This window comes from Syngnathoides biaculeatus, chromosome 6 (assembly GCF_019802595.1).
Source record: "Syngnathoides biaculeatus isolate LvHL_M chromosome 6, ASM1980259v1, whole genome shotgun sequence".
NCBI classification, from domain to species: Eukaryota; Metazoa; Chordata; class Actinopteri; order Syngnathiformes; family Syngnathidae; genus Syngnathoides; species Syngnathoides biaculeatus.
Window position 1 is genome coordinate 31,442,073 of NC_084645.1, and position 15,230 is coordinate 31,457,302.

General features: G+C 40.0%; 1 protein-coding gene across 4 annotated transcripts in view; it reads left to right on the forward strand.

The window, feature by feature from the left end:
• c2cd5 (C2 calcium dependent domain containing 5) overlaps nucleotides 1–15,137 on the forward strand; it is a 39,391-nt gene extending 24,254 nt beyond the window's left edge. The window contains exons 17-28 of one of the 4 annotated variants that reach the window (XM_061822003.1): nucleotides 1,847–1,987; nucleotides 3,025–3,088; nucleotides 3,158–3,219; nucleotides 3,515–3,613; nucleotides 3,999–4,088; nucleotides 4,177–4,255; nucleotides 4,964–5,056; nucleotides 8,450–8,482; nucleotides 8,724–8,825; nucleotides 12,704–12,900; nucleotides 12,980–13,126; nucleotides 13,490–15,137. In XM_061822003.1, the coding sequence (XP_061677987.1) occupies nucleotides 1,847–1,987; nucleotides 3,025–3,088; nucleotides 3,158–3,219; nucleotides 3,515–3,613; nucleotides 3,999–4,088; nucleotides 4,177–4,255; nucleotides 4,964–5,056; nucleotides 8,450–8,482; nucleotides 8,724–8,825; nucleotides 12,704–12,900; nucleotides 12,980–13,126; nucleotides 13,490–13,615 (1,233 nt within the window). In that variant the 3' untranslated portion in view covers nucleotides 13,616–15,137. The remainder of the gene's footprint in view (nucleotides 1–1,846; nucleotides 1,988–3,024; nucleotides 3,089–3,157; nucleotides 3,220–3,514; nucleotides 3,614–3,998; nucleotides 4,089–4,176; nucleotides 4,256–4,963; nucleotides 5,057–8,449; nucleotides 8,483–8,723; nucleotides 8,826–12,703; nucleotides 12,901–12,979; nucleotides 13,127–13,489) is intronic. The other 3 variants (XM_061822001.1, XM_061822002.1, XM_061822006.1) reach the window with 3 other exon arrangements.
• Nucleotides 15,138–15,230: the final 93 nt, after the last annotated feature.

Here is a 15,230-nt window from a genome sequence, read left to right on the forward strand (position 1 = left end):
TAGCAGATCTTTATTAATTTAGTTTGCAAAATGCAGAATGCACTTTGTGCTTTTTGCATCCAGTGCCTTCCAGTCTTTGGCTCTATCCCATGCTGCATTAGATGAGCCAAACAGCCTGTTCATTTGGGGTTCTGTGCTATTTTTCCATGCCAAGTTTTGATGGGTGCTCCTGTACGTCGAAATCCTCTTCCTCCTCATATTCCAACGCGTTGCATGCCATTGCATATATAGTAGTGTGTAGTACGCCGTGTTTGTCAGTTGCAATGTCACTTCTGGTAGCCCTTATGGTGGATGGAGTAACCACACCCGGTCTCTTAAAGTTCGGGTATGTTGAGGGAGGGCTCAATATGCGTCATAAAAAAATAAACTACACTTAGCTAAACTATGGTCGTTACGTGGACGTATAACATAAACAATTCAAATATGAATTTTAACTGAATCGCATAATGTCTTTATCTGACCTTTAAACTTGTTAGAACTGGAAGACTTTTATTTCATTTTTATTTTTTTAAACCTTCTAAACATTTAGTTTACACTGCACTGAAAACACTCGTTTCTAATTTCAGTCTTGCCTTTATGATGTAAAACCTACGAAAACCGATCTCTAAAAGAACAGCTGTACGGCTTCACCGTGACCGATCAACAGTAGAACACTGTACAGTATTTTAAATGCCATCGAACAAATTGGTTTAAATTGTTTAGCTGTTTCACTACATTTCTTTATGTATTTCAACGTAATGTAGTACTTAATTTTTGATTTTTTTTTTTTCGCTTCAGGGCTCATCTGTTGTCACATGTGTCACATGCTTTTGTCAGTGATTGAACACATAACATCATGGATGCTGTGATAGACTTCCTCTGCAATCTACCACCGTGACCCTTGTGGTGTACATTTGATGAAAAACGTCCATGATGTTTTGTGGCTTCAAGTCCTCATGCATTGTCTACAGTTTGTGATATGTTGTCTCCCTGTTCTCTGTAAGTCTTGATACACTTACTTTTATTTCTCTCTGGTCATTAAAGAAAATATTTACCTTGGACCCTGAGGTGCTCGGCAGCATAAACATGGTACTGATCGCTGTGCAACACGGCAACGCATGATAAATCCTTTTACTCTTGTTAATCACAACATGTACCAACACTTCACTCCTGTGTGACAGCCCTTTAACTTGGGGGGATGTTAGGGAACGGGCCAACTTGTAACCCAACCTAAGTGGCCTCTTGTGGCTGGAGACTTGACCAATTGTAACTGATGAATTGCAAAAGGTAGATATACAAGTTTATTGTACCTCTTGCCTCTGAATGGAAGAGCACGTCGCCGTTTCCATTCAGTATGCAGAGCTGACATAGATAGAGCAGCAAATATATGTAATTAATAACAATTTCAATAATTATAATACAGTTACAACAAAGGTAATACCGGTAATAATGATGTGAATATACTTTTACTTTTAACCTAAGTACTGTATACAAGACATAATTTGTTGTTTTGGTAAGATTGAATATGTACTGAACCGAAAACCACAAAACTGAGATAGAAAGCAAACCATTCCAGCCCTACTTTGTGTGTGTGTGTGTATGTATATATATATGTGTGTGTGTTTGTGTGTGTGTGTGTGTGTGTATACACACACACACACACACATTTGGTGTTTGTGTGTGACACTGCCCCTCCAGATCTATTTTCAAATTAACACCAGCCCTGCGGTGTGTGTGACTGATGGTAGTACATGAGCAAGCATGTGGCGTGTTATTAACATAGTCTCTCTACATATGCAGGTGCAATGATGTCCTTAAAGTAGCCACACCAATTCACCTGTTGTCTCATTTTTTGCTTATTTCATAGGAGCTCATTGAGGAAGTGGTGGGGTCTCCCATTCCTGAGCCCAAACAAAGAACCAGGATTTTCCGCTCACACTCAGAAAGCTCAGATGAGCTATCAGAACTTGATCTTTCTCATGGGAAGAAGGATGCTTTTGTCCTGGAGGTGTGTATGGTGCTGTAAAAGTTATATGGTCGGTGTTAAGGTCTTGAAGTATTGACTTTAAATTATAGTGTTTGAGTCTTTTACACAAATTTAAATAACTAATTTTTATTTTTTAAAACCGCTGCTAATTTAATGCAACACATATTACAGGAAACTTGATTTTTCACATCCATCCATCCATTTTCTTCACCGCTTATCCTCACGAGGGTCGCTGGGAGTGCTGGAGTCTATCCCAGCTTTCAACGGGCAGAAGGCAGGCTACACCCAGAACTGGTTGCCAGCCAATCGCAGGGCACATTGAGACAAACAGCTGCACTCACAATCACACCTAGGGGCAATTTAGAGTGTCCAATTAATGTTTCATGTTTTTGGAATGTGGGAGAAAACCAGAGTGCCCGGAGGAAACCCACCCAGGCACGGGGAGAACATGCAAACTCCACACAGGCGGGTCCGGTATTGAACCCGGGACTGTGAGGCCAACGCTTTACCAGCTGATCCACCCTGCCGCCATTTTTCACATTATTTTATTTAAAAAATATATATATATTATAAATATATATTTTTAAATTTAATGTTGGACAACAAATATATTCATTGTGTTGTTTTCCTTTGAGATTATTAGTTATTTGGAAAGAAATGCGAGAGATTATTTTTTTAATTTTAATTTTTAAGAATATTTGATGCATTATTTTTTTTCTTCCTAAAATATTTAAATTTAAATCCATTTACTCATTTTCTATTTATTGCATTGAAAAATTAGTTAAATTATATGTTATAAATAGTGACGCAGTAGTAAAATAAACACTTCAACCTACCATTTGAATGTACTGTATTTATTAATTTTTTAATACATTATAATTAAACTACCGGCATTGATAAATATTAGAAATGGAAGAATGAATTATTTATGGACACATAAGTGGATATAATTTACAGACACCTTTTTTTAAACTAATCAAAAGTTGTCTTGACAGATCTGTTTTTAAAAAAATTGATTGTAGTCCTTGAGCACTAATGTTATCCCACCCCTCCTGTAGATTGACGACACTGATGCCGTGGAAGATATTCACTCCCTACTCATGGATGCCTCACCTCCCACGGGTATGTGAACCACGTCATTGTCAAAATACGTTTTTATCCTCAATCCTGACTCGCATCTTTTTTCTTTAGGGTTCCACAGCTGTAACACTGAGATCATGCCTGGGATTTACAACTGGACCTCGGGAGTACAGGTCTCTCTTTTAAATTGCTCCATTTGCAATATGTACATATAGAGCATCAAGTGGCTTGGCAATTTAAGCAGGATACACACGTTTTTTTAAATCTCGATAATAAAAAAAAAATAAATAAATAAACTGCTGACATTTATTAGAATTTGGACAAAGGAAAAAATGCTCAAATCTGGCCTGATTATCAATGTGGATTTATTCCGCTTTAAATTGGTACACACAAGAAGAGGAAAAATGAGACATTATTAATTGAAATATAATTAAATGTCAATTTCTGATTAATGTTGCAATTTTCCAGATGTTTACATCTGTGAGGGTATTAAGGTTGAGTAATACCAATCTCACCAATCAAGGCTTGAATAAGATCTTCACTGACCTGTGTGAGAACTTGCTGAAGGTATGTATGACAAATCACGTAGAATGCCAGAACTCCAACTCAATGTAATACATATATATATATATATATATATATATATAAATGTTTGTTATATTTGGCTTGGAATAACAATTTTCCATTGTTACATTACAGAAATTGAAACAATTTCTTCCCAGGCGAACTGTAGGCATGAGATAAACCTTTCGTAATAGTTGAACATCTGTCACTGTAATGTAGAATAAGATGTGAAAGCAATCAGTCGGAATTTTCCTTTCATGTTTTTAGTCTTGTCATGCAGGGGTTAAATATTAAGTTAACCACTGTAAAATGTCAAAATAAGAAAACAAATCTGTGTGACCCTTGACAAGTGACAATCCTAATCCTCAATTTGTTGTGTTCATTTCAGAGTTTGTACTTCAAGTTGCGCTCTATGATCCCCTGCTGTATTTGTCATCTGAACTTCACTGTTGCAGTACCAGAAGAAGAACTCATACAAGTGAGCATCCCTCACATGTATATATGCCTCTGGTACCTCTCCACCTTTCACACTTGCACTATGCTACGCACCTACATCTGCTTGCCAGGTTGGTGTGACAGCGGTTGCCATGACGTTCGACAAGGACCAAACCCAGGACAAGCCAGTGGAAAAGCCTGTCACCAAAGGTTGGTGTAAGGAAGTGACCAATAGTTTACTCCCAAAATAAAGTTTATTAACTAATGTAACAGTGGAACCCTGCTTGTGAAACACAAACTTCTGGGGCACTGGCTAAACTTTTATTTGTGAAGTTAAAATTCATATTCCCTTTACAAAAACACTAAAGTAGAAATAATCCATCCCAAGTAAAACTTACACAGAAAATAACGTCCATAGCACAAACACAAACCCCGAGCACAACTCGACAAACTTTTTGAACATTCAAGAATGTGCTGGTTATCTGAAGCAAATGCTGATAATGCTAATCTGTGCATTCAACAACATAGGATCTCTGTTGAGGTGTTGGCTTTGTGTTTCCTTGCTGTCCTCCTTTTGAAAATTGCAGCACTTTGCCCAGACTTGCTGCCACGTCAAGGGTGGAGAAACTCGGTGTGGAGGCGTCATTATATAATTACTACTAATTATCACAATTTGGCAAAATTCATTTTTCCTTTTTTCCGTTCAGAAGGTGTCATTCGAAGTCACTTTATTGTTAGCAGGTAATTCATAAAATATTTACCCAGCTGTTAATTTCAGACTCAATGGAAGGCAGGCACTCATAGATTTGCACGCATCAGTATTCATAGTTTCAAAGAGTGTAGTGGATTGAGGAATCAACACTTTTGTCATGTGGAATGTTTGGGTAACTTGTGTGTGCGCGCATAATTGCGTTTCAGGGTGCAGTGAGACCGAAGAGCAGCTGCAGTTTCCCTTGGAGCTCTCGGCCGATTCTCCATCCGCCAACATTCAGCTACCATCTAAAACCTCAGGTAACATCAAGCTGACTTCCAAGATTCCCCTCGCACACACCTTGTTTCACTAACAGGCAGTGTCACGCATGTCCTTCACTCACACCTCAGGTACAATCTCTTTACTCACTCCGGCTGCAAAACTCTGCCAAAATCATCTGGTTATTGTGCACCCGGAAGGTAAATCCTCAGTGGTGTCAGGTTGCAGAGTGTGGTCTCCTCTGTTGTGAACCTCCTAGTGGATAAAAGTGTCATTGTGTTTGACAAAGAAATGTTTTAGATATAGAGATTTATATATTTTAGGGATGTAACGATACTTTATCGATTGGTCACAGTTTGGTTTAATTATGATATTATGGATACTCAAAGTATGATGATATGATATTTTGGGAAAGCTCACGATATTGCATGAAAAGTCAAGGTATTGCAGGAAAGTTCCCAGTAAAGGTGGGGCAAAGAGGTGAAAGCTTGAACAAACTGAGAGCTGCCCTCCTTCTTGTTTCTTGCAGTCTTCTTTATAGCCATATGGTCTACCTCCAAAACTGTTTTTGCTACAGTGATAATAATTACCAACAATAAAAACAATTGTCACTTGAGAAATTGTCCATTTTAATAATTTAGTAGTATATGTTGGAGTCCAAAAAAAATCAAGGGAAGTCATTAATGGTCAGTCGGAACCAATATTCCTTCTGTTTGATGTTGTTTTTTTTTTTTTTTTTTTTAACCTACGACTTTGGACGTGAGATTAAGTCACTAGTATACCCCGAAAGAGTGCGGCTATTAGAATATGCTTCAGCGGATCATATCTTTGAGAGGGAGCAGTGGTAGCGGTCCATTGATTTCTTGCTTTTGGGGCTTTCCAGTGGGGGCCTCCACCCACTAGGATCTGGCTTTAGTCCATAAACAGGGTGATACTGACCTGTGGGTCAGCGTTTGCTAGGAAGGAGGCTGGCATGAACAGCAAGGTCCCTCTCACCCAATCGATTGTTACACATCCTCAGACAGGCATAGCAGCTGCGCTGTTGCCATGGACTTGGGGTAGCGTGTTTTTTCTGCATCCCTCCCAAAGCAGCTTTTTGGTCATGTGGGGAAGTGAGCAGATCACTGTATCTTTTGTGACATACCCATATGAGTTATGCGGTCCAATCAGGTGTGTTTATAAACTTGATGAGGAAATAGCGTGCTACAGGTTGACTTGAGCACCCTGGCTAAGCAGTCCTATTGTGTATAGGCGGCCCAAAACAAAACTTTTAACACAACTCCTTATTTTATACCAAGACAGGACCATGATGATATTGAGGCACTTTTAATTTTGGAGTATTGTAAATATTGTTACATCCCTAATATACAGTCCGTGCGTGTGTGTTTGTGTGCGTCTGAAATGACAGGGAAAAAGTATTGAAAACATGAAGAAAGAGAGGTGCAAATAGGCATGGAAAGCCAAGATAATACCTAAAATCATATTAACAATCAAATAGCAATCCAGCCCCTTGTCAGTGGAAATATCAGCTGGTTCAGTCCTAATTGATGGCCTTTAAAAAGGTGTCACAGCAAAAGTGTGAGTACCATGGTTGGTAAAAGCAAAAAAATTTCAACACCTTTCCAAAGTAATTGCTGCAAAACATAACAATGGCATTGGTTAAAGGGGCATATCTAAGCTTCTGAATGTTCGTGTGAGCACTGTTAGGGCCGTAATACAAAAGTGGAAAGTCAGTAGTACCACCATCAATTTGCCTCATTCAGGATTTCACAAGGTTCATGACAGCGTGCAAAGTATAATCAGAAAAGTTGTCTAAGAGCCAAGGGCCACCTGTAGAGAGCTTGAAATATACCTGGAATTTGCAGGTATTGTTTTCACAAAGAAACTCCACTGCCATGGCTTGTATGCACACTCACCACACAAGATCTCATTGCCGGAAAAAAAACATGTAAACATTTGAAGTTTGCTGAACAACATTTGGACAAGCCCATTCGATACTGGGAGAATACTTAAATACTCTTTGGTTGCCATAATTCACACCACATTTGGAGGAGATAGGGGACACCACAAAAAGTACCATACCAACAATGAAGTTTGGTGGTGAAGGTGATGGTGTGGGACTGCTTCACAGCAAATGGTACTGGTAAATTTCACATTATTGAATGATGGATGAATGGGCAAAGTGTACCGAGGCATTCTTGACAAAAAAATCTGCTGCCGTTTACAAGGATGATGATAAATGAATCGAGGGTGGACATTTCATCAGGATAACGATCCAAAACATACTGCTATGGAGACTCTCAAATTGGTTTCAAAGAACAAAAATGAACCTGCTTGAGCGACCCTACCAATTACCTGACTTGGATCCAATTGAAAATCTATGAAAAGAGCTGAAAGTCAAGGTCCATAAAATAAGATCACACAGCCCTCAAGATTTGAAGACTGCTTGTATGGAGGAATCGGCCCAAATCACACCAGAACAATCCATGTGACTAGTTTCTCTATACAGAAAATGTCTTGAAGCTGTCATGCAAACAAAGGCTTTTATACAAAGTATTAAATTAATACCATTTGGCATGTTCAATGCTTTATCCCTGTGTCATTTCACATGATTACACATAACTTAATTTCTGACCTTATTCTAATTTCTTTGTATGGATTGATTACTTGAGTTGTTCCCAACATCTCATGCTATTTTCATGTCAGTACCACTTTTAGAAACATATTTATTTAGTGAGAAAAATTATGTTAAATAATTATTTCAGCCTCTGTCAATGGATATAAATTGTTTTGTTTTAAATCTGCACAAAAAAGCGTAGCAACTCTGTTCTATGGGGCTTGAGAAACTCTCCGCTCAAAGTCATGCCTGCGCCACTTGTATGCTGAGATCCTTGATTTAAATTGTTTTCGGTGTTCCGTGGACAGCATTCAATCATAATTGGGTACTTCTTCTTCTTTTCCTTTCGGCTTGTCCCGTTAGGGGTCACCACAGCGTGTCATCTTTTGCCATCTTAGCCTATCTCCTGCATCTTCCTCTCTAACCCCAACTGCCCTCATGTCTTCCCTCACCACATCCATAAACCTTCTCTTTGGTCTTCCTCTCGCTCTTTTGCCTGGGAGCTCCATCCTCAGCATCCTTCTACCAATATACTCACTCTCTCGCCTCTGAACATGTCCAAACCATCGAAGTCTGCTCTCTCGAATCTTGTCTCCAAAACATCCAGCTTTGGCTGTCCCTCTAATGAGCTCATTTCTAATCCTATCCAACCTGGTCACTCCGAGCGAGAACCTCAACATCTTCATTTCTGCCACCTCCAGTTCAGGGTACTTTGGGTACATAGACCTGCAATTTATATATCCAGTTTTAGTTTATGAATGGACAGAGAGTCCTTGTATATCAAATGCGAATAATAAATTTGTTTGTCTGTTCACAGGCATCCCAGCAAATACCACTGTGTCATCCAGAGGTAAGTCCCCCCTCCAAAAGCACTTACACACACAAGGTCCCCGCCCAACCTAGCTGCGACCAAAACTGCAACACGGTCCCATTTTTTTGTTTACCATCCTTATGTCTTGGACAGAACTATCCCACACCGCTTCAGACCTCATCCACGTTTGTTCTTTTTCTGTTCTTGTTTTTTTTCCTTGTTGTCTTTTGTGTGGTTGTGGGTTTTTTTTTCTGTGTGTGTGTGTGTGTGTTCTCTCCAGCTGCCTCCGTTGATTACGGTTCCTTTGCAGACAGATGCAGCACCTGGCTAGAGCTGCTTAGGCTGAAAGCTCACACCATAAGACGAGGATCAGTTAAGACAAGTAGGAGGACACAGACTTGAGCACACTTTGCTGGCCATGTGCAAAGATACACAACACACACACACACACACAACACTATACAATACAGTCCATGCATGCTGCTGTGGGGTGGAGCTGTAGGAATCAAAGTGCAGCTTTTTGTCGAAAAATGGAAAAAAATTTAAGGCCACGGCTTTCAGGGAATGAGCAATTTGCATTTTTGATGATGGCAAATAAACAGGACTTTGGATTTGTTTCCACATGCATTTTTCCCCTAGGTATTAATTCAGTGTCATTCTAAATACTGAACAAAGTTGCATTTGCTAGCCTCAATATTAGGTAAAACCTGCACAATAAAATGAGATCCAAAACATGAGCCGAGTGCATCCTCTTGTATAAGGAAATCCAGATGTCTAGTGCAATACAATTTAGTCACCGATCCAGTTTATATAGTTTTGACAATGTTTTCTCAAACGTCTGCCTTTGCTTTAATAGACGCCTCACCTTAAACACAAGCTGGCGGATGACAGCTGGACAATAGAGTAGACTAGTGGTTGCTAGCACACATCCCTCAAAGTTGTGAGGTCCAGGTTTTGAATCTCGATGCTGGCCTTCCAGTATGCAGCTTTCATGGGTTTTTCTACAAGTACTAATGGTAGAAACGTGCTGAGGATGGAGCTGCCAGGCAAGAGAGCTAGAGGAAGACCAAAGAAAAGGTTGATGGATGTTGTGAGGGAGGACTTGAGGACAATGGGTGTTAGAGAGGAAGATGCACGAGATAGGCTTAGATGGAAAAAGATGACACACTGCGGCGACCCCTAACAGGACAAGCCGAAAGGAAAAAAATCAGAAGAGTATGGTTTCCTTCCACATTTTGGGCAAGAGTGCGTTCACGCTGGACTGGCCAATCTCAGGGCCCATGTACAGCAGACATACAACCACAAATACATTAGCAAATTCCACTCTTGACTATAAAGCAGATGTCGCTGTGCTGTAGCGTATCCTAACTAGCTTCTGGTGGAAACTTAATGTAGGTTTACTGACTGTGTAACATACAAATGAGTCTTGTAAATTTCACATACCACAGAACAATCCAGCCAAATTTGAATGATTACAAAAATTGCAAGGTGGCAACATCTCTGAATAGTAAGCACAACCTCCACACACTTCTGAAGACTCTGTTTCAAATCCAGCCTTACCTGTGTGGGATTAAAATGTTCTCCCCATGCCTGTGTTCGTTTTCTCCAGGTACTATAGTTTCCTCCTGCATTCCAAAAACCTGCATGGGAGGTTAATTTGAAAATTCTAAATTTCCCATAGGTGTGCATGTGTGTATGAATGTTTCTTTGTCGATATGTGACCTGCTTCTAACCCAGAGTCAGATGGATAGGTGCCATCACAGCCACGACCGCAGTGAGAATAATCAATGTGGTAAATAGATGTATGGACAAAAATTGAAGAGAATATAAAATGTGTCTTCCCAGTTGTGAAAAATCTGGTGAATGCTTAAAAGCATGCCCTCTGAAATGTAAATGCTACTTCATTTAGCAACAATTTTATGGTTATACATCCCTTGGGACCCGAAAATATATCAACTTAAAGCCTCCTGTGGATGGAATATATCCCACCAGTGCTTGCCAAAAATCTAAACTGTTCTGATTGAGTGAACACTGTGCCGTTAACACTGCAAACTTTAACAACAATAATATCCTTCCATCCATTTATCTTAGCCGCTTATCCTCACAAGGGTCACGAAGTCCTGGAGCCTATCCCAGCTCTCAACAGGCAGGAGGCGGGGTACACCCTGAACTGGTTGTCAACCAATCGCAGGGCACATAGAGACAAACTGCCGGACTCACAATCACACCTAGGGGCAATTTACAGTGTCCAATTAATGCTGCATGGTTTTGGAATGTGGGAGGAAACCGGAGTGCCCGGAGAACACCCACACAGGCACAGGGAGAACATGCAAACTCCAGCGGGTCCGGGATTGACGCTTTCCAGCTACTTCACCGTGCCGCCCCAACAAAAATAGTCTCACTGAATTTAGTGTCATTGTGCAGGTCTTTCTAATAAATTGATGGACTATTTGTAGGCTCCACAGTGGCTTTGACAAGTTTTTCTTGATTAACACAACCCACATCAGCTAAATTTGCCCTTTCACACTCTGGCTTGTGCACTATTATTGTGGCCGCCTCAGCTCATACCTGTCTCAGTCTCTCATTGTATGAGGTCGAAAAGAGTAACCTTCAACAGTGTCACGTTGTGGTCTTCCAGACATATATTTATATGGTACACCAAAGCTGTTCCAGGTCTCTGTGTCTGTCTGCAGACACTTTGTAAAACATGTTGTCCACCTGTCACGCACGGCAAGTGATTGTTTGGCCACCCACATCATCGACGACTGCATGTGTTTAATTATGTCACATACAAGCCCTTTTTTGTCACATCACCTTCGGTTAACACCTACAGGAAATAAAGTTCTATGGATGTTTGGTAAAAGCAAATTTCCTCCTTAAAAAAATTTTGGTTATTTGTGTGCAGTTTTTCGTTCAAGCTAAATCCTGCTGCGAATAGTGATAGTGTGTGACTGATGGACATCCTTCCCAAAACTATTTTTGTTATTGCCTTTACTCACCATAAATATACTACACCCCAAAACATGATGTCCAAATAATTGTACATTATTTCAAACTAATCTTACAACATAACCTTTAATAATAAATGCCATAGTGATTATTCAATTGGGAAAAACAAATACACCAGAGGTAATGATGGAGCAAATACTCTTGTAAAACGAAACTTAACTCCTCCCCGACATACAGATCTCTCATTTGGGATAATCACTTACCACATACTTTAGCAAGCAAGTTTCTTTCGGCTTGTCCCTTTCGGGGTCGCCACAGCGTGTCATCTCAGATGAACGCATATATATGTTTGGCACAATTTTTACGCCGGATGCCCTTCCTGACGCAACCCTTCTCAGGGAATGGAGGCCCCAGTGGGATACGAACCCACAACCCCTGGTTTACCAAACCAGTGCTCTAAACCACTGAGCTACAGGGCCTCTACTTACCACATACTTTGTTGGTGCCAATTACTACTTTCCAATTAAGCCATGACTTTGGTGCCATCTTGTGGCATTTTAGGACCTTACAGAAAGAGGAAAACAATGTGAATTTGAGAATCCTGAACCTCAAAAGGTGGATGACTCACGGTTTCAGAGGTATGCAGTATATGTTTAAGTTCATTGAATGTATAAGTTTGTATTATTATTTTACTGGCGTCACCATTACCTTTGGTCATTATACAAACTTTTCTTGCGACATTAAACAACTTTCCAAACAAACCTAGCAAATTCTTTCTGCCAAAAAAGCTCAGAGCAACAAATTTAGCTACTTGGGAATTTTGGTTGGAACCTTTGGAGTGACATTTGAAGAACGATGCAAATACTAGAAGTGATTCTCCCTCAAAATGATTTTCTCTGTATAAATGTGAATAACACATGGCCTGTCAACGCAGCTGCAAAAGTGTATGGTGAAGTATTAAGTATACCTAATATTTTGTAGTGTCACAGCCACAGTTCAAACCAAAAGAATGTAGATGCAACCATATGGCTAAGTATGAATAAAATAAGCCCATTATGTTTTGTTTATATAACTTAACAAAAAATGTAATGATATCCAACTATAACTTTGAAGTGTGTGTATGTGCATATATATCTATACAGTTTTTATTTATTTTTACTTAAAAACAAAAAAAATTGACCATTGAGACAATCTTCCGTGCAGTTTATGCAGTATTGACATCGTACAATTGCAAGTTTTAGGAACAAACACAGCTGTCTTCAGCAACCTCCCCTGCAAATAAGCATTTTTTTGGTCTCTGTAAACCTTCAGTCTCATCCCTGGAGCGCTCCAGTCCTCTGACCGAGGGCCGTTCCCGCTCACTGCGCTCCAACCGCTGCTCATTCGGAGGAAGCTCGGTCACGGTTGTGAAGATGACGCCACTTTCCTTCCTCCCCGCCACGCGGGTAGTTAAATACTTGGGCATCATCAACATGTTCTTCATTCGAGAGACCACGTCATTACGAGAGGTACGTCCCGAATTGCACAAACCAACCCCTAAAAAAAAAAAAATGGATTCCACACCAGTCGTGTTTTTGTTCTTCACAGGAAGGTGGTGTGAGTGGCTTCCTCCATTCATTCATAGCAGAGGTTTTTGCCATGGTCCGTGCCCACGTTGCAGCTCTGGGTGGGAATGCAGTTGTGTCCTACAGCATGAAGGAGTGTGTGTTAATGGAAAATCCCAATAAGAATCAGGTATACACACACATTATGGAACTTTTTTTTTTCCTTGCATGTGAATACAATTAGTGCTCCATTTTTTTTGTTATAAGCCCATTACATTATGGATTTGATATTTTTTTTGTGTTTGTGTTTACTTGGTGTTCCGTGCCAAAATTTGGGATATGAGCCTATGAGTCAAACCTTGACCTCTTCTGATGTTCCATTCAGCTTGAATATTTTGCAGTTTGTAACCCAAATGGTTTGAATTTGGTTTTGTGTATGATACATGGAGTTAAGAGCTCGATCACAGAAGAAATTAAACTAATAAGTCAAGGCACTGCTGTGCAATCAGCCCCGTTTCAGCAGTTTAATTCACCCATTTGTGTTCTCACTCAGGCTCAGTGTCTTATCAATGTGAGTGGCGATGCCGTCATATGCGTGAGGGAATCTGATCAGGAGCCCGCGTCCTCCACGGCAAACCTCAGCCAAGCTTGCACCACGGGAATGGAAGGGGCCACATGACACCAGCCATTAAACACACATGCACATACAATCTAGCCGTCCAAATGTGAGGAATCTTGTCTGCCTTAACTTAGTCAAGGATTTCCAAAGTTCAAATATAAGTCATGATTACAACACATGCGCACAAAAGGAAATTTGAAATACTGACATCGCACAAAAGAAAATTACAAATACTGACTTGGATTTTTGTCGCGTTTATCCACCAGAATTGCTTGAAACGATGCCCAAAGAAGCACTTAACATTTACCTCATGTGTCGGCCCAAACCTTCCCAGTATCGTTCGACTGTGGTTACCAGCTACAATCACTTTAACAATCCACGCGCCTAAAATGGGGTACAAGTGTACTGACCCTTAACATTGTAACCGATTTTTAGATGTGAAAACACCAACAAGACGAGTAGAAAAATCAGCAAGTGTGTCTGTTACGCTTGTATAGTATGTTGTGTATGCAGATGACTAACAACACTTCAGACATATACAGCAACAAATCTTACTCAAACCAGGTATTTGTCATACTACAAAGACTAACTTGTGAAAGGCAGCATGGTGGCAGGACATCTACACTGACGAAAAGTAATGAGCAGGTTTAACTTTACATTTGTTAGCGCTGACCATTTTCCAAGGGGGTGAAATTGGGTGGGTGTAAAGGGGAAAAAAAAAGTCACACCCCACACAGATAATAAACGAGGGTATTGTATCAGAGACATCAGCTAATTGGGCCTTTGCTGACTTGGAGGAGGTAAAATGCGCAGATTTGGTCCGATTGCTGGTATGTTAGTGTACACCACTTCAGTCATTGGTCCAAGGGAGTGTACAATATTTCTAATGCACTTGGAAACCGCTTCCGTGTTTTTACCGGTAATCGTCAACATTTCAGAGAGGGATTTTTAAAGCGACTTTCATCACCATACACGCGTTTGCCAAATCCGTTTTGTTGTGTCTTTATTATCAAAGCTTTTCAAGTACAGTATTGCTGACGGAAAGTATCACCAAGAACGTTTCTTAATAATAACCAGGTCAGAGCCCCTGTTGTGCCCAGTTAAGTTTGCTGTACCTTATAAAATGAACACGTTACGGTTTTACTGCAAATGGCACATTTGGGTTCCACATGGTATGTATTTGTTTGGTCAGCTTGCATCGCTGCTGTTTTAGTGTAGAGAATGTCCTAATCCTGCTACTGATTTTTGGCTGTATGATGTTTATTGATGGAAATACTTTTATTTCCCCCCCATGTGTATAACTATACAGACTGTAAATTTGCTTTGTAATCATGTTTGTTTTTCGTTGGTGTTTTTATAAGTGCAATATATCCTCAGTTGGAGTTAGTGGTACTATAAATCAGTTATTTTTTTGTTGTTGTTTTTGTTTTTTGTGACAGGTTGTGATCAATTTTTATGTGTTGTGTCCAAACTTGAATGCGCTAGGAGCATGCAGACCAAATTTGTATCGTCATGTACTTGTAACGCTTTGGCTGGGTAAGACTTGCACAATAAACTCAGTCAAACCAAGATCAGTGTCTGTGTCGTCATTAATATTTAAAAAAAAAAAACGCCTTTAAAAATAATGGAAAGAAAGCTCAAATTTCAGAATTACAGTAGAGGAGTTTTGTTTTTT